The sequence below is a fragment of the Gorilla gorilla genome, chromosome 13 (assembly GCF_029281585.2).
Source record: "Gorilla gorilla gorilla isolate KB3781 chromosome 13, NHGRI_mGorGor1-v2.1_pri, whole genome shotgun sequence".
Lineage (NCBI taxonomy): Eukaryota > Metazoa > Chordata > Mammalia > Primates > Hominidae > Gorilla > Gorilla gorilla.
Window position 1 is genome coordinate 105,611,422 of NC_073237.2, and position 17,998 is coordinate 105,629,419.

The 17,998-nt window shown below is 45.7% G+C and overlaps 1 protein-coding gene across 6 annotated transcripts in view; it reads right to left on the minus strand.

Moving 5' to 3' along the window:
• Positions 1-13,000: 13,000 nt before the first annotated feature.
• PTPN3 (protein tyrosine phosphatase non-receptor type 3) overlaps positions 13,001-17,998 on the minus strand; it is a 120,097-nt gene continuing 115,099 nt past the window's right edge. For all 6 annotated transcript variants that reach the window (XM_019033544.4, XM_004048422.5, XM_019033543.4 and 3 more), the window contains 3 exons: positions 17,075-17,220; positions 16,425-16,560; positions 13,001-14,398 (listed from right to left, as the gene is read on the minus strand). In XM_019033544.4, coding sequence (XP_018889089.1) covers positions 14,321-14,398; positions 16,425-16,560; positions 17,075-17,220 — 360 coding nt within the window. In that variant the 3' untranslated portion in view covers positions 13,001-14,320. The remainder of the gene's footprint in view (positions 14,399-16,424; positions 16,561-17,074; positions 17,221-17,998) is intronic.

Here is a 17,998-nt window from a genome sequence, read left to right on the forward strand (position 1 = left end):
TCTGCTAAGCAGGGCTGAATTGGAATGGAGGGAATGTTCTCTTTCCTTTTTGGCTTTGGAGCTGTGAGGAAGAGCCACCTACCAGGCTATTTGAAGACATCCAAGATAATGAAGTCTGAGAGAAACAGAATTAAAAGGAGCCAAGAATCCAACTCTTCCATCAAGCCGCCCTACTTCCTGAAACCTTCCCTCCATTCTGGCACTTCCCTCGTGTCTTGCCCAGGAGTCACCCTTTTTGGCTTAAGCTAGTCTGAGTTGGGTTATTGTCACTTGCAATCAAAAGAATCCTGTCTGACACAAGGAGGAGTGAAAGGCTCTGACTCTTACATCTAATTTCACTGCCAAGGTTAATGTTTCTTCCTTCTTCCATATATATGTATCTGTAGCAATGTTCTAGCCTTTAAAAAATTTACAAATGACACATGTTCATTACAGAAACAGACTATACCAGTTAGCAAAAAGAAGAAAAAGAAATTCACCTATAACCCTATAAGTAGAGATAACCATTCTTTATTTGTTTGTATTTATTTATTTTTTGAGATGGAGTTTTGCTCTGTCACTCACGCTGGGGTGCAGTAGCACAATCTCGGTTCACTGCTCTGCCTCCTGGGTTCAAGCAATTCTCCTGCCTCAGCCTCCTGAGTAGCTGGGAATACAGGCACACACCACTATGCCCAGCTAGTTTTTGTATTTTTAGTGGAGACAGGGTTTCACCATGTTGGTCAGGCTGGTCATGAACTCCTGACCTCAGGCGATCCACCTGGCCTCCCAAGGTTTTTTGTTTGTTTGTTTGTTTGTTTTTTGAGATGGGGTCTCACCCTGTGGCCCAGGCTGGAGTGCAGTGGTGCAATCTTGGCTCACTGCAACTTCTGTCTCCCGGGTTCAAGGGTTTCTCCTGCCTCAGCCTCCCGAGTAGCTGGGATTACAGGTGCCCGCCACCATGCCCAACTAATTTTTGTATTTTTAGTAGAGATAGGGTTTCACCATGTTGGCCGGGCTGATCTCAAACTCCTGACCTCAGGTGATCCATCCACCTCGGCCTCCCAAAATGCTGGGATTACAGCCGTGAGCCACAGTACCCAGCCAAGTTTGGGTTTTTTTAGAGACAGGGTCTTACTATGTTGCCCAGGCTGGTCTTGAACTCCTGGGCTCAAGCAATCCTCTGGCCTCAGCTTCCCAAAGTGCTGGGATTACAGGTGTAAACAACCGCACCCAGACTAGACAGCCATTCTTTTTTTTCCAGACAGGGTCTGGCTCTGTTGCCCAGGCTGGAGTATAGCAGCAAGATCTCGGCTCACTGCAACCTCTGCCTCCCAGGCTCAAACCATCCTCCACCTCAGCCTCCCAAATAGCTGTGAATACAGGTGTGCACCACCATGCCTGGCTAATTTTTGTATTTTTGGTGAAAACAAGGTTTTGCCATGTTGCCCAGGCTGGTCTCGAACTCCTGGCCTCAAGCTATCCGCCTGCCTCGGCCTCCCAAAGTTCTGAGATTACAGGCGTGCAAGAACCATTCTTAACATGTTGGTGGTTCTCCACTTTTGCTATTATCTGTCTATCTATCTATCTATCATGTCAATCTATGAGCTATCTTTGATTTGTTTATTTGTCACTGATCTATTATCATCTATTTATCTAAAACAGTAATAGATAACAGAGCACTTATGCACCACGAATGGTCTAATTTGCCACATAACAACTCAATTTTCATGCCAACCCTATGAGATAGGTGACATTATTATCGTCAGTCTATAGATGAGAAAACTGAAACTCCGAAGGGTTAAAGAAAACAGGCCAGAGAGTTTAGGTAACTTACCAGGACATACAACTGGTAAATGGTGAAAAGCTGGAATTTGAGTCTAGATTGTTTGGCTCCATAATATCTATTCTTAGCCCCCACACTATACTGACTTTAGCTAAAGTTCGAATCCAAGCCAAGTGTGGTGGCTGGGACTTTTAATCCCAGGGAGGTCAAGGGAGGATCACTTGAGCCCAGGAGTTTGAGACCGGCCTGGGCAACATAGCAAGACTCCATCTTTACACAACATTTAAAAATTATCTGGACATGGTGACTGACACCTGTAGTCCCAGCTACTCGGGAGGTTGAGGTGGGAGGATCATTTGAGCCCAGGATTTCGAGGCTGCAGTGAGCCATGATGAGCACCACTGCATTCCAGCCTGCGTGACAGAGTGAGAATCTATTTCAAAAAAAAGTTTGAATTACATAGTGATACCATTTTGTAACTTGTGTTTCTTACTTATCAAAATATCATGGCTACTTTCTTTTTTTTTTTTTGAGATGCAGTCTCACTCTGTCACCAGGCTGGAGTGCAGTGGTACAATCTTGGCTCGCTGCAACCTCCACCTCCCGGGTTCAAGCGATTCTCCTGCCTTAGCCTCCTGAGTAGGTGAGACAACAGGCATGTGCCTCCCACACCCAGCTAATTTTTGTATTTTTAGTAGAGACAGGGTTTCACCATGTTGACCAGGATGATCTCAATCTCTTGACCTCGTGATCCGCCCGCCTCGGCCTTCCAAAGTGCTGGGATTATGGTTGTGAGCCACTGCATCTGGCCATCATGGCTACTTCTGTGTATAGACACCTGCAGTTCCCAAATCCACTTTCAGAGTTGCGTGGTGTCTCATAACAAAGATACCTCAATGTTTACTGAACCACATTCAGACTAATGAGCACTGAGATTGTTTCAAAATTTTCACTATTATAAAGATAACTTGCTGTAAAAATCATATTAAAAACTGTCTTAATATCATAAAACAAATCCCTTAAGTTATTCTCTTAGGTCAAATTCCCAGAGGCGAAATTAGTGGGTTAGTGGTTTCCCATATGTTATGGGGCTTTGATGTCTGCAAACAAACTGCCACTCAGAACAACTTAAGCTCTTCCTCCTGGGGCTGATGAGGCTGTTTTTAATTTTTTTCCTTCTATTGTTTAAAGTTGAGATTTAATTTACATAACATAGAAGTCAGTATTCACAGTGTAAAATTCAGTGGTTTTTAGTATATTCACAACATTGTACGACCATCAGCACCCTCTAATTCCAGAATATTTTCATCACTCCAAAAAGAAACCCATCAGCAGTCACTTCCCATTCCTCTTCCTTCCAGCCCCTGGCAACCACTGATCCACTTTCGGTCTCTATGGAATTGCCTATTCTGGGCATTTCTTACAAATGGAATTATATAATATGGGGCCTTTTGTGTCTGGTTTCTTCTGCTCAGCATAATGTTTTCAAAGTCATCTATGTTCTACCATGTGTCAGCACTTCACTCCTTTTTATGGCCAAATACTATTCCACTGTGCACACATACCACTTTTTGTTTGTTTGTTTGAGACAGGGTCTCACTCTTGTGCCTAGGCTGGAGTGCACTGTCACAATCATGGCTCACTGCAGTCTCGACCTCCTGGGTTCAAGTGATCCTCCCACCTCAGCCTCTGGAGTAGCTGGGACCATAGGAGCACACCACCATTCCTGGATAAATTTTTTTTTTGTATTTTTTTGTAGAGATGGGGTTTGGCCATGTTGCCCCGGCTGATCTTGAACTCCTAGGCTCAAATGATCCGTCCACGTCAGCCTCCCAAAGTGCTGGGATTACAGGTGTGAACCACTGCACCTGGCCAACCATGTTTTGTTTATTGATTCATTAGCTGATGGACATTGTAGTTGTATCTACTTTTTGGCCATTATGAAGAATCCTGCTATGAACATCTTTTTCAGTTTTTGATGGTATGAAGAAAAGGGAGAGGAGAGCTTTCCTGAAATGAATGAGGTAGATTTGAAAAGATGAAGATTAAAAAAAAAATTGTCAGAGAGGATTTGCCTGAGGCCAATTTACTTAAATAGGAAAACAGAAAAGTAAAAGAGGTTTGCAGGGAGGTGTCTAGAAGGAAAATATCAGCTCTTTGGCCCCTTGCGCTCTTGCGCTTTCAGACAATTCTATACAAGGCAAAAATAGAATTCCTACAAACTCTTTGTAATTGAGGACAATCTGGATTTGGTGCAAGAAATGGACCACGGTAGGGGCTGTAACTTTAATCATTATTTTAGAAAGTATATTTCTAGGCTTTTCTCAGTTGTTGGTTTCAAGTGACTGAGTTTTGATGGAGGTTTATAAATAGCATCTCTTTTGTTTAGAAACTGGACTTACTGGCCTTGATCACAATCAAGCACGTTCTCCCTCACACACCTTCCCCATTTGCCAGGTAGGTCTCTTACTGCAACCAAAACCCTACCCCTGACCTCAGTGAAATCTCAGTTTCTCAGTGGAGCCCCAGAGGCCTAGGGCAGAGTGACTCACACTCCGGACAGAGTCCAGACAGCACCTGCCTGGTGGGCAATGCCCTCTCACACCAGGGAGTTCTATTGTATTTTTTCTTTTGCTGTGTTATGTATAATTTAAAATATCTAATTTTACTTCTCTCCTCCTTTTTCTTTTATTGTGTTATAGGGAATGCTGATAGTTATCACACACACACAATTTAGCTCATAGAGTACAGGAAAATGAGATAGGCTCATGACCAAATAGAAAAACAATTGAGATCTGGGATTTGCCCCTAGTTGAAGTTGAGGAGTGTTCTGTTTGGCCGCTTTTGCGGAAGGGTGAGCATTTTCACTTACATGAGGGATGGTCATTCTTTGCCAGGTGCTGTTATATTTTCCAAGTATGAGGAGAATATTGAGAGCAAAAGGGGTGGACTATAGCGGACATTTGTTTTGATCATCCAGCTTCTCATTTGGAGACATCTCCACCGTGTAAGGCAGAAATCAATTCCCACATCTCAAATTACAGAGGTGGAAAATGCCAAATTCTTGCATTTTCAGCCTCCCTTGCAGCTAGGCATGGGCACACGAGCTAGGCTCTGCCAGAGATCATCTCTATTTTTTTTTATTAAACAGAGATGAGGACTTGCTATGTTGCCCAGACTGGTCTTGAATTCCTGGCCTTAAGTGATTCTCCTGCCTCAGTCTCCCACCTCCCTCCCAAAGGGATTACAGGGCATGAGCCACTGCATCCAGCCTGCCCCCAACTCTTAATCAGAATTCAGAGAAGCCAAGAAGCATGAACAATGTAGATTAGTTACAGTGAGGGTGGTAGTTGCAGGGCCCCATCTAGTCAGGGTCCAGGGTAGGGTGGGCCTCAGTGGTGTCAACAGTTCACGCCGTGCTCTGTGCTTAGGGGCCGTGGTAGTGGGGTTCTCAGGGACCAGGTCTGAGATGGGATTTTGACATTGTTACTGGCCACACCAGTTTATTTTTTATTTTTATTTTTGTTCTTTTGCCACACCACTTTAGAAGCACCATCATTTCTCCCTGGGGTATGAAGCTGGGAGAGGGGAGGGGAGAGAGAATTCCTCCCTTTACTCACAATTGTCTACTTGGCATTAAATGAAAAGATGCAAGTTAAAGCCTCCAAGGCATGAGGCTTATTTGCAACAAGTATTCCATCAGAATCTTGGGCTGACTGTTGGGTGGTAAAAGGGGCAGTATGAAGGTCAACAGATGGGAAGGGGATGGAGTTCCAGCTGGAGCAGGTTTCAGGTTAGGCCAGAAAGCCATCAGTTGTGATGCGATACCTGCGGAGCTCCAGGGCAGTGCAGAATTTGGCACAGTGGTTCTTGTGGTCTATGTGAGGAAGCATGGTCAGTACTGCTACCTTGCATAGCTCTGGGGGGCCTCCTTTACATTGCCGTCTATGGAGGAACAGAGATGGTAAAAACCTAAGGTTGTCCATGGAGCCACCTGGCTGAGTGATGGGCTGCATGACTCAGAAACTGGGTTGGGGTGGTGGCTGGAAGATGGCGTGTTTCCCCACACCCCTGAGAGGAAGGAAGAGGGTTTCTTATCCATGTTGGAGAGGGCCAGGGTAAAGCTGAACCCTACTAAAGGAAAGCGCACAATGCCTGCGCCAAGACCACCAGCCAGCAGAGGACCACACAGGACGAGGCTGGGGACCCCACATGAGCAGTCCTCCCCTCCTCACCTGTCTTGTTGTTGGGCTCTGGGGGACAACAAGGCCTCTGAGAGAGAGGACTTGGACTTCTGTTTAGAATTATGATAAAATATGACTTTGACTACATTATGCACTGAATTATGTCGCCTCCCAAATTCATATGCTGAAGCCCTGACCCCCATGGGGTGGTATCTGGAGAAGCCTTTGGAGGTAGGTTAGGTGAGGCCAGGAGGATGGGGCTCTCATGATGGAATTAGTGTCCTTACAAAGACAGGAAGAGATGCAGGCTCCCTCTTATCACCATTTGAGGACACAGCAGGAAGATGGCTATTTGCCTTCTAGGAAGAGAGTCCTGGCCAGGAAACAAATTTGCTGGCATCTTGACTTTGGACTCCCTGCCTCCAGAACTGTGGGAAATAAATATCTATTGCTTAAGCCACCTAGTTTATGGTTTTGTTATAGAAGCCTGAGCAGATTAAGACAACTGCATGCTTATCCCCAGATAAGCAATTTTAATAACTGGATTTGATTACAGAATCATTTGAATAGGGCCAAGTGCAATGGTTCACGCCTGTAATTCCAGCACTTTGGGAGGTCGAGGCAGGAGGATTGCTTGAAGCCAGGAGTTGGAGATCAGCCTGGACAACAAAGCACAATTCCATCTCTCTCTTTTTTTTTTTTTAATAAAAAAAGAAATCATTTGAATGGATTAAAATGTAAATAGGAATGGCACAAAAGAAAAGGCATTTACTGTGGCTGATTGAAGTGCTCAGGACTCAGAAATGTCTGCATCATTTTGAGAATAAAGGTTTGTGTTCAGACATAGCTGCCTGAGACTCTTCAGACTGGTTACACATGTCCCCAGTGTTAGAGGCCCAAAGAACAATCTCACCATTGTCCCATTTCTAATTCTTGTTGGTAGCACCAACATCCACACAGTTGCCCAACTTATGAAATGGCCTCATCCCCTGTTTCTCCCTCTGCACACCTGCCAGGTCTCAACTCATTACTTTTCTTTTTAATCATGTCTGGGTTGTGATCACTTCACCTCCATCCTCACTGCCACCATCTCTCCTGAGAACTCTGCTGCTGCATCCCAACAAGTCTTACCTGGTTCTTCCTCTGGTTTGGGTAATCATGTTGAAAGTCCTGGGGCAGCCTCAAGGAAAATTCCGGAGACTTCCTGGATCCTAAAACGAATCCAGAGGCTTAGAGACTAACCACCAAAGGTTACAAGGGCAGTCACAGATGAGGACTGGCCTGTATAATTAGGGGGTAGGGTTCTGGGATTTCTAGAAGTTTGTTATCTGTCCATTCTTACTCAAATGGTTCATGTACATAATGGATGGGTGCTGATCCTGTCAAAAGCTATCAGTGCTATACTTCAAGACGGTGGGTCACAGCCAGGCATGGTGAGTCACACCTGCAGTCCCAGCACTTTGGGAGGCTGAGGTGGGCAGATCACCCAAGGTCGGGAATTCAAGACCAGCCTGGCCAACATGGTGAAACCCTGTCTCTACTAAAAATACAAAAATTAGCAGGGTGTGGTGGTGCACGCCTGTAATCCCAGCTACCCCGGGGGCTGAGGCACGAGAATCACTTGAAACCGGGAGGTAGAGGTTGCAGTGAGCTGAGATTGCGCCACTGCACTCCAGCCTGGGAGACAGAGAGAGATTCTGTCTAAAAAAAAAAAAAAAAGTGGGTCAGTCTTGCTTAAATGACAGAAGTGCATTTGTTCCTGTATGCTGGGTCTTGAGTAAGGTTAACTCCTCATGAATCAGCCCTTTAGTAGATCTGAAGTCAAAGAATATGCAGGGGAAGCTGCTAATTGTGCCCTAATAATAATTTCTTCTTCAATAAAAGCCTCTTGAATTCAGCCTGTTGAATTTTGGCTGTGTACTGCCATCTAGGATAAAGACTACCTTTCCTAACCTGTCTTGCAGCACAATGTATCCATATGATTAAGTTCTGGCCAACTGTTTGTAAGTCAGAGTAGTGCATGAAATTTTGAGGAGGTATACTTAGAGGGAAAGGGTATTCTTTTGTTTTTCTTGCTGGAATGTTGATGTGATGGTTGGAGCTGGAGCAGCCATTTTGGACTATGATGTGGAAGTTCTGTGTTGAGGACAGTGGAGTGACCAGATTGGAGGAAACTGGGTCCCCAGTGAGTGATACCAGCTCTGGGCTGCTGGTGTTTATGTGAGACAGAAATAAACCGTTTTGCTTGAACCACCTTTACTTTGACTTTCAGGTTCAGAATTTGATACCTGAAGACAAAATGCTGCAAATAGTATCTAAAATGTGGCAGTGGCTTAGTGGAATTGGTGGGCCAGCAGATGGCAAAGATACAAATATTGCCTTTTGTGTAATGGCTAAACATTGATGAAATTGTTATCTGCTACTGGGTATGTGGAAGATGGACTACATTCAGACTGAGGCCACACACAGCAAGAGAAAATGGTGGGAGGATGCAAGAAGTGTGAATGTTGCTCCTTGTTGCTTTTCACAGTCCTATACATGAGATGAACTGTGGCTACAGCCAGCCAGCTTGCAGAGATGGGAGGTGTTACAGTTGATGTTTGTCTTCTCCAAATCTCGTGTTGAAATGCATTCCCCAAAGTTGGAGGCGGGGCCTAATGGGAGGTGTTTGGGTCATAAAGGTAAATCCCTCATGAATAATGTCCTCCCTGAGGATGGGGTGAGTTCTCACTCTCTTCATTTCGGTAAGAGCAGGTTGTTAAAAAAAGCCTGGCCCTTCTCCCCGCTCTCTCTTGCTTCCTGTCTCATCATGTGATCTGCACACACTCACTCCCCTTTGCCTTTCACCATGAGTGGAAAAGGCCTGAGGCCCTCACCAGATGCAGACGTGGGTGCCATGCTTTTTGTACAGTCTGCAGAACTGAGGCAAATAAACCTCTTTTCTTTATAAATTGCCCAGCCTCAGGTATTCCTGCATAGCAACAGTAAGCAGGCTAAAACAGGAAGGAATCTGGCTTTGCTCAGAGAGGTGCTGTCAATAGCTGCACTCAAAGTTGATTAAAGTCTTGAAGCACTGAAAATGACAACTGCTTTTGTCCTTCAAACTGCAGCTATTAAGCGCAGTGGCCTTGAAGTGGCAGTCTTAGTGCAGATAAGGCTTCTCCGCCAGAAAATGCAAACCAGGTTGCTTCAAAGACCAGACTAAGGGTGTTGCTCCCACCCATGCTTCTCTTTCAGGCAGCCTCAAGGCAACCACGTTTATGTCGAAGAGGCAGAAGCAGAGCAGATCTTCCACTGTGAGTAGCTGATGGATTCTATTGTCTAAGAAACTGCATGCCTGGTCTTCCTGAACCATGAAAGTAACCCTGGGGACTCCCCCAAAACTGCCCAAGGAGTAAGCAGGCTATAGAAGCTGTGGTGGGCCAGGTGCAGTGCCTCACGCCTGTAATCCCAGCACTTTGGGAATGCCGACATGGGAGGATCACTTGAGCCCAGGATTTTGGGACCAACCTGGTCAACACAGCAAGATCCTACACTCCAGCCTGGGCAACAGAGCGGATTCTATGTCACAGAAGAAGGGCAGCCAAAGGGTTGAACGATGGCAGAGAGCACTAATTGTCCCTCAAACCTATTATTTTGTTTCTCAGAGATAGAAGCCCTGAATTTGTTAAGCACATGGTTTCCTGGAATAAAAATGACCTTCCCTCTACTCTCTTCCTTGCAGTAGGTATGGCCCTGTGACAAAGTTCTGATCAACAGGATGTACAATACCCAGGTGGCACCTCCTCCAGGGAGGGATCATGCTTTTCTCCTCCCCTTGCCTCCCTCCTGCTAGCTGGAATGTGATGGAGCTGCAGACTGAGGATGGCCGAGCAACAAGTGGGGAGGAACGTGGGACCCTGGCGACCATGAAGCCACCCTGGCAGCCCTGCAGGACAAAAGGTGAACTTGTACTATGTGAAAGCTACTCGTCAGGATGGTGGAACCTAATTTGGGTATATAATTTGCCACACCAGGTGATATAATTTGGCTGTGTCCCCCACCCAAATCTCACCTTGGATTGTAATAATCCCCACATGTCAAGGGTGGAGCCAGGTGGAGACGACTGAATCATGGCGGAGGTTTCCCCCATACTGTTCTCGTGGTGGTGAAAAAGTCTCACGAGATCGGATGGCTTTATAAATGGGAGTTCCCCTGCACAAGCTCTCCTGCCCGCCACCATGTAAGACGTGACTTTGCTTCTCATTCGCCTTCCACCATGATTGTGAGGCCTCCCCCAGCCCCGTGGAATTGAGTCCATTGAACCTCTTTCTTTCATAAATTACCCAGTCTCAGGTATGTCTTTATTAGCAGCATGAGAATGGACTAATACCCCAGGACAAGGCCAAGACGGGAGTTCATGCTCCTGACCAGAGGGAAGGTGGAGATGAGCAGAGAGCACGCTCCTCCAAAAAGAGTTGATTTCTAAATGAAAGGAAAAAGCAAACACAAATAAGAAAAGATTTGCAGAAATCAATTAGAATAAAAATGTCAACAGACAATAACAGTGTTGCATAGCTTGAACATTTTTATATTGATTAAATTGTTTTTCAGTAGAATCACTGACAGAACAGGTCAGAATGAAAAACATTCCAAATATACAGAAAAAAGATTGCTGCTCAGTTAAGGTCCTTTTCCAAATAACTTCACACAAATCCTTTGGTTGCTCCAAATAGAATGAGAGCTATGAGAATGGTGGCCCAGCCCAGCCATCAGACTCCCAAGTGTTTGGTCCCCGGTCTGAGGTCACAGAATCTTTGCCATCTTTACCGAGACTGCTCCCAGCTGAGGACAACAGGCAAGAACCAGAAGGCGGCCATCCTTGTCTTTGCATTCAACAGTGCCAAAGTCTGAGGGACAAACTCTTGGTGACAAGTCAGAGAAATGTGACACATCTCTGTAGCAGCCATAAAGCTTTGGTTTAGGATTAATTTTGATTCTCTGGAATATCAGGCTCCCAGAATGGCAAATCTTGACCTCATCTAGTCCAGCCCAACCTTCCCTTTTTACATATAAGAAAACTCAGGGTTGAGGGCAACATATCTTGCCTAAGTCCAGGTCTAGACCCAAGCCCTGCCTCTCACAATCTTTCCCCATTTCTGCTGCCTCTTTGTTGCCTCTGGAGGATGAAGAGGGCTTTTTCGCTTGCCCTCAAATGCTCATTTCTGAGGTACCACCCCCCAAAAAAAGGTCAGGTAGCAACACAGCAGCAATAGTGTCCACACTAATCTAAAAGCATATTTAAATATGAATTACTGTGGTAGGAAACGAAAGACAACTGTGTGATCCAACCACTGCCCCCTAACCAAAGTTGCATTTTTTTCTTCTGGAAAGTCAAAACACCAAGTGCAGGTTCTAGAGGGTGACACCAGCAGGGATCTCTCATCTTGATTAAATTGGCACATCAACGTGTTTAATTAGATCTTTCAGAAAGTGCCAGAACGTAGGATGTAAATGTCTTCTCCATTCATATCCAGCCAAATTTCCCAGGCAAAATACTTATCCTGATTCTGATGTAGTTCTTCACTTAGGACTAAAAAAAAGGCTTAAGTATAATTGCTTAAGTGTATAAGGTGGTGAAACAGGAATCTTGAGCTACGGATTTTAATTGGTAATAGCTACAGGATTTACTTGAATTGTTTGCTCTTTTAGGTAATTCTCTTGTCTTGTTCTTCCCAGTATTTCCTGGATTTTGTTCCTGGCAACCTCTGCTGGGTCTGAACTGCTGGCCTCCCCAGTGGCAGAAAAGACTGCTTGCAACCTTTGGTAGGCTTTTTAGAAATTTATGTGACCGTAACGGCTGCATTTCTGCAACCATAATAAACAATTTGTTTTTGGAAAAAAGCAGTAAAACACCCATCTCCAAAGACATTTAGACTACTTTGCAAGCATTTTGCACACAGGGTGATGATGCATTTTTACCAAACAGTAATAACTTGCTAAATATCCTAATGGCATTTAAATTTTTGCCAGCGTTCCCTCCATCCCCCTTTCTTGGAGCTTGCTCAATTTTTGTGAGTCCAGATTATTTTGTGCTCTTGTTCTCTCTCTTCTAGAAGAGCATTTTCCATTTTCCTCTCATAAAAACCCAGTTAGGCTGGGCACAGTGGCTCACGCCTATAATCCCAACAGTTTTAGAGGCTGAGGTGGGAAGATCACTTGAGGCCAGGAGTTTGAGACCAGCCTAGGCAACACATCAAGATCCTGTCTCTACACACACACACACGCACACAAAAGCCAGGTGAGGTGGCATGCGCCTATAGTCCCGGCTACTCAGGAGGCTGAGGTGCGAGGATTGCTTGAGCCCAGGAATTTGAGGCTGCAGTGAACAATGATCATGCCACTGTACTCCAGCCTGGGCGACAGTGAGACCCTGTCTCTAAAAAGAGAGACAAAAACCCAGTGGATTCTATTTTTGACTGATGTGTTTTTGGGCTAATCACTGATAACTAAACTTTTCTAAGTAAGTCACCCACAGCAGTGTCTGTTGCTGTTCTAGCCGATAAAAAGTCACATGAATAGCGTGATCTTATTCAATCCTCATGTTCCAACTAAAGTCCTAAGTATTGTTTCTATTTTACAGATAATGAAAGAGAGGTAGAGCTTCTAAGCAACCAGGCCTGCAAGTAGTTAGTGCTGAGTGGGCGTAGGAACTGAATCCCCTGCCCCTTAGCTGCAAACTTTCTGGTGGTTTCTTGTTTTCAATATGGGGTTATGGTACTGTGTGACATCTCCCTCCCACCTCTGCCATTTAGTAGTAAAATATCCATGTGGAAAAGAAAGAAAGTATGCAAGTAAATATGCTAGCTCTAGAGATAAAGAACCTCCCATATAGGTCTTCATCCGTCTTGCTACCAGCAAACTATTCAATTGGCACCGAATTTGCTGAATATCAAAATGGCTTCATTTATGTGCATTATAATATGAAAACATCTTTTCTATAAATACCATTAAGAACCTGGCTTAACTTCCTCTTCTGAGTACATAAAAACCGCTGTTCAAAAATACCACATTAAATGCTTATGCAATTTATTTTCCTTAAATAATAATTTGCTACAATCCTGTCACAAATTTAAAAAAATTTAACACGGTATTCACAAAGGCAGAATTCTTTAGGACAATCAAAATGATGGTGTTCTTAGAATAAATTAACATCAGATTGTGTTTATATTCAGATAGTCTGATCCTCTCCTTTGAAATGCAATGGAGACCATTGTGACTGGGGGTGAACGCACACATTTGTTCTTCCATACAGAGACTCATTCTTTATATATACTCAACGGTAATTTGAATCGTTAGGAATCCTGAGAAACACTCACCCCTGGGCACACACATGTACACACCCCCACGGCCAACCCTCCAGAAGCTGGGTTTCCCATGGTTCAATTACTAGAAGCTCTTTTCTCAGAAGGCCAAACATTCGGAACATTTAGATGACATTGTCCCATCTCCCCTTGGGAAAATCATAAGGTTTCAAGTGGAGGAGCTTGAAGTAGCAGCAATACATGTAGGAGATTCAGTAGTCGGTGATTCCAGTCCTGGGTGCTGAGTGTGCAGTAGGAGGCAAGCAGAGGCAAGAGACACACCTGCTTCTACAACTAAGCCACAAGATGACCAGAACACACTGAGAGTACCAGTTCTCAGAGCCTCAGCTGAAAATTCACCTGAATGCACATTACTAATCCAGGTCAGGCACCAAGAGGGAACCTGAAGAGGGACACAATTCTCAGAAACATGAATAATGGAAGTCGCTGGGAGATGGGACAAAGGAAGGGAGGGCAGAGAGGTGTTGCTCAACCTTCAGCCTGACCCCCAGTGCCCTGCCATCTATTACATTCGTCAGGGTTTCCTTAGCATCAGGGCAGGTGAATCTGAATTGTTCCAGCTCCACCTAGAAGCACAGAAAGCTCAGCCCTTACAGTCTGACACACAGAAACAAACAAAACATCCAAATGACCCAAGATAACCACACCATCTTGTTGCTGGGAGGACAACAGCTCTGTGGGTGTCCGGTCTCAATTGCTCCAGGATGCCGACAGGGGTGTGTTTGGTGATGTTAGGGAAGAAGGCATTAGGACAGGCCCCAAACTGAGATCCTTTTTGTATCTTTCCATAGAAATACAGGCCTAAATGATGCCATAATTGCATGCTTATCTACACCAGTTCCTATGTACACGATATCTTTTCTATAGAAGTTTAAAGTGCCTGGGTTCAGAGGTGCCCATTCCTTTCCCACAGCTACTGGTTCCTCTTGCTGCTTCCAGAGAGGTCTGTCCTCCTCTCTCAAGGAGGATGCCCTTGGGAAAGAGGAATGAACATTTTCACAGTTGTCTTAACTAGGATCCAGCATTTGGACTAAACCTTCTTCATACACACGAAGAATTGCTTCACACACAAACTTGTACTGGCTCTGGAAAAGAAAAAAAAGCTGTCAAGTCCTGTAGCTCCAGGAACTGCTGCCTACCACACCCTGTACCTGTGGGTCTTTTGCAGCATTTGTAAATATTCCCTGAGAGTCAACTCTGGGCCACAGGCCAGGTACACCTGTGAAGCCCTAGTTCCTATATGATGCGGGGAGGGGGCACTCCCAGAGAGGGGTGGGCAAAGTGTCATGGAGACATGAGAGAGAGAAACTGGTGGTCTGGGGGAGGCGGGAAGGAGCAAAAGTCCCTGCGGGACAGCATTCTTGTAAGTGGAAGTGTGGAAGCCTCAGTAAGAGCCCATTTTGAGAAATGGGGTCAGGGAGCCTGCTCCTGGACTCAACACCTAGGCATGTGGAGGAGGAGGGGCTGCACAGGTGGGCTGAGACCTGGTTGTGGGCACCTTGTGTTGGGGTAAGGAGTCTGGATTGTGTTTTACAAAGCAGAGCCACTGAAAGACGCTCTGCAGGATACAGTTATTTATCTTAGCAAATACCTAAGAAACATATTGTAGCAAAGTATACAGGGAGGATAAAAGCATTTAGACTGAGCTTCTCCAGCTAGGAAAATCAATCTATCTATCTATCTATCTATCTATCTATCTATCTATCTATCTATCTATCTAGTTTTCAAGACAGAGTCCTGTTCTGTCACTCAGGCTGGAGTGCAGTGGCGTAATCTTGGCTCACTGCAACCTCCACCTCCTGGGTTCAAGCGATTCTCCTGCCTCAGCCTCCCAAGCAGCTGGGACTATAGGCACATGTTACCATGCCTGGATAATTTTTGTATTTTCATTAGAGACGGGGTTTCACTATGTTAGCCAGGCTGGTCTCGAACTCCTGATCTCAAGTGATCCACCTTCCTTAGCCTGCCGAGGTGCTGGGATTATAGGCGTGAGCCACCGTGCCCAGCTTCCAGCTGGGAAAATCTACCAGGATGATGGACTTTTTTCTTTTTAACCAGCCACGAGGTCTTCCATACCAAAAAACAGGGCAGAGAATGGCCCTAATAACATAAGCCGATTTTTTTTCTCTTAACAAGATTTTCTGGGTACAAACTAATATAAAACTACCAAAGCTTAAAAATTTATTAGGGAAATCTTATAAACTTTGTCCACAGCCTGTGAAGAGACAGAGCTGGTTGGAACATATAGTTCCTGCTCCTTTCTTTGCTAACTCCTCATGTACCCTGGGAGTTTTTACCAGAGAAGCCACTTCTCCAGGAAGCCTTCCTAGACTTTCCAAATCCTGCTTTAGATACTCTTCCACCATGTTCTCAGACAGCCTGAACTTCCCTCATCGCTGCTGACACTTAGCATAGACTAATCCAGTTCTCCTACTAGATACAAGCCTGTCCCTGCACCATTCTTTGTCAAATGAATGAATGAATGAATGAATGAATGTGGGATGGTCCCCATTTTGCACAGCGAAGCTGAAGCTTGGAGAGAGGTTCAGGACTTATGCAAAGGTTGTTCCATTTGTGGTGGGATCTTAATCATGCTCTTTCCACACCGCTTCACTGCCCCGCTTGCAGTTCCAGGGGAAATCCCCAAGAGTTATCCCCTAGAGTTCCTCTTGAGGACAAGAGGATGTTGCACATGACCCTACTTTGAGCTCTGTCCCGCCTGTGGAGGACACAGCAAGGTACTCAGGCACCACACGGGTGGAACAGAGCTCAAAGTAGGGTCATATGCAACATCCACTGAGCCAAAAGGAGTACCCAGGTCTAGGCGGGTCGACGGCGGGCGGGTAATGGACAAATGATTGTTCAACGATACAGAATGCAACCAGGGCTGTTCCCTGACAGACGGGCTGGCAGGAAATAAACCACAGAGGCAGCAGAGCTCAGCGGTGAGATGGGTGTGGGCTGTAGCCACTGACAAGCTCTGCGACCTTGGGCAAGTGATTCAGTCCCCCTGAGCTGCAGTCTGTTGACTCACAAAGCCCTTCTCTCAGGCCTGCCTGGTTTAAGTGCTCAGAAAGTGCCAGCCACCGTTATTACTGGATTTCTACTCACTGATGTTTGCACCATCATGGCGCGCTGGTCTCGCATTTTTCGGACAATATCCAGTGGGTAAATGGGCAGGTTCCTCTCAGTTAGGCACATGGCTGTTTCCATAGTGACCAACACACCGGTTCGACCTATTCCAGCACTGGAGAGGGGAGAGAAGAGAGACTTGGGATTTGTCTGAGTAGCCTTTCTGCATGGCCCAGCGAGCAGTTCCCCGCTGACTCCAAAGGGGCTTTCCTCCCTTGGCCTTCGAGAAGACAAAACGCACACTCAGGGCATGCTCTCAAACAGGCTGAGACAGGCTATCCTCACACATCTGAGACTGGGGGCTAGCAGGCAGTGGAAAGAGGGCCACTGTGAAGTGCCAAACCTATTCCCTTTCTCACTCACACCTATGACGAAGGTCAGCTGACAGAAGGACAGGAGAAAGGGTGTGTGAGGGGATTTTCTTCTTCAGTTCTGTGCTACATTCACAAAGTTAGGATTTCATAAAATTCCAAATAACTTTTGAAATGGTGAAGAACCACAGTCAACAGAGGTTGGTAAGGGCACACGACTTTGTGGGATGTAGGGTGGGTCTGGCGCCTGCCAATTCTCTCCAGGCCTTTTCCAACAGGGAAAGGATTCCAAACCTGACAAAACAGCAAGCACCATACCTGCAGTGAACTAGGACGGGCTCCCTGTCCACTCTCAGAGACCTCACATAGTTTACAAATTCCAGAAAGTCGGAGGAGTCATCGGGCACACCGTGGTCAGGCCATGCGACGTACTGGAGATGTGTCACTGTGTGTTCTTCCCCGGTCTGTGGGAGACGCAGTGGCCTTGGTGAGCCCATCCAGGTGGTGAGCATGAGGACCCAGCCCCAACCCAGACACAGGGTGGCCCTGTCTCCTGATGCTTTCTCCCTCTGTGCACAGCCCTGCTGTGGCCCCTAGCAATTCCTTCCCTCCTTCCCCAAAGATCCCCATCCCCTCTCAGGCTCAGCCGTGGGCCTGTCCTGCAGGGCTACCTTCCTTGATCACGTCTGCCCAGTGATCTCCTCCATTTGCTGCTATGGTACTTGCCATTAGAGGCCACACATGCTGACTGTTTTTTTTTTTTTTTCAACTGTGGCAAAATATACTAACATGAGGCTTACCACTGCAACCACATTTAAATGTACAGTTCAGCGGCATTGAGAATACTCGCAATGTTGTAGAGCCATCAGCACTACCTATTTCCAGAACTTTAAAATATCCCGCAAACATAAACCCTGCACCCATTATGCCATATGGCAAAATGTTCATAGATGTCCTTTCTCCTCCTTCCCCAAGCCCTTGGCAACCACCGTTCTACTTTCTGTCTCTATGAATTGGACGACTCTAGGCACTTCACAGAAGTTGAATCCTACAGTATGTGTCTTTCTATGTCTGGCTTATTTCACTTAGGATAATATGCTCAAGGTTCCCCAGTGTTGTAGCAGGGGTCAGAATCTCCTTCCTTTTAAAGGCTGAATCATATTCCATTGTATGGACAGACCACGTGCTGTTTATCCATTCCTCCATCGATGGACACTGGGCTGTTTGCACCTCGTGCCTGTT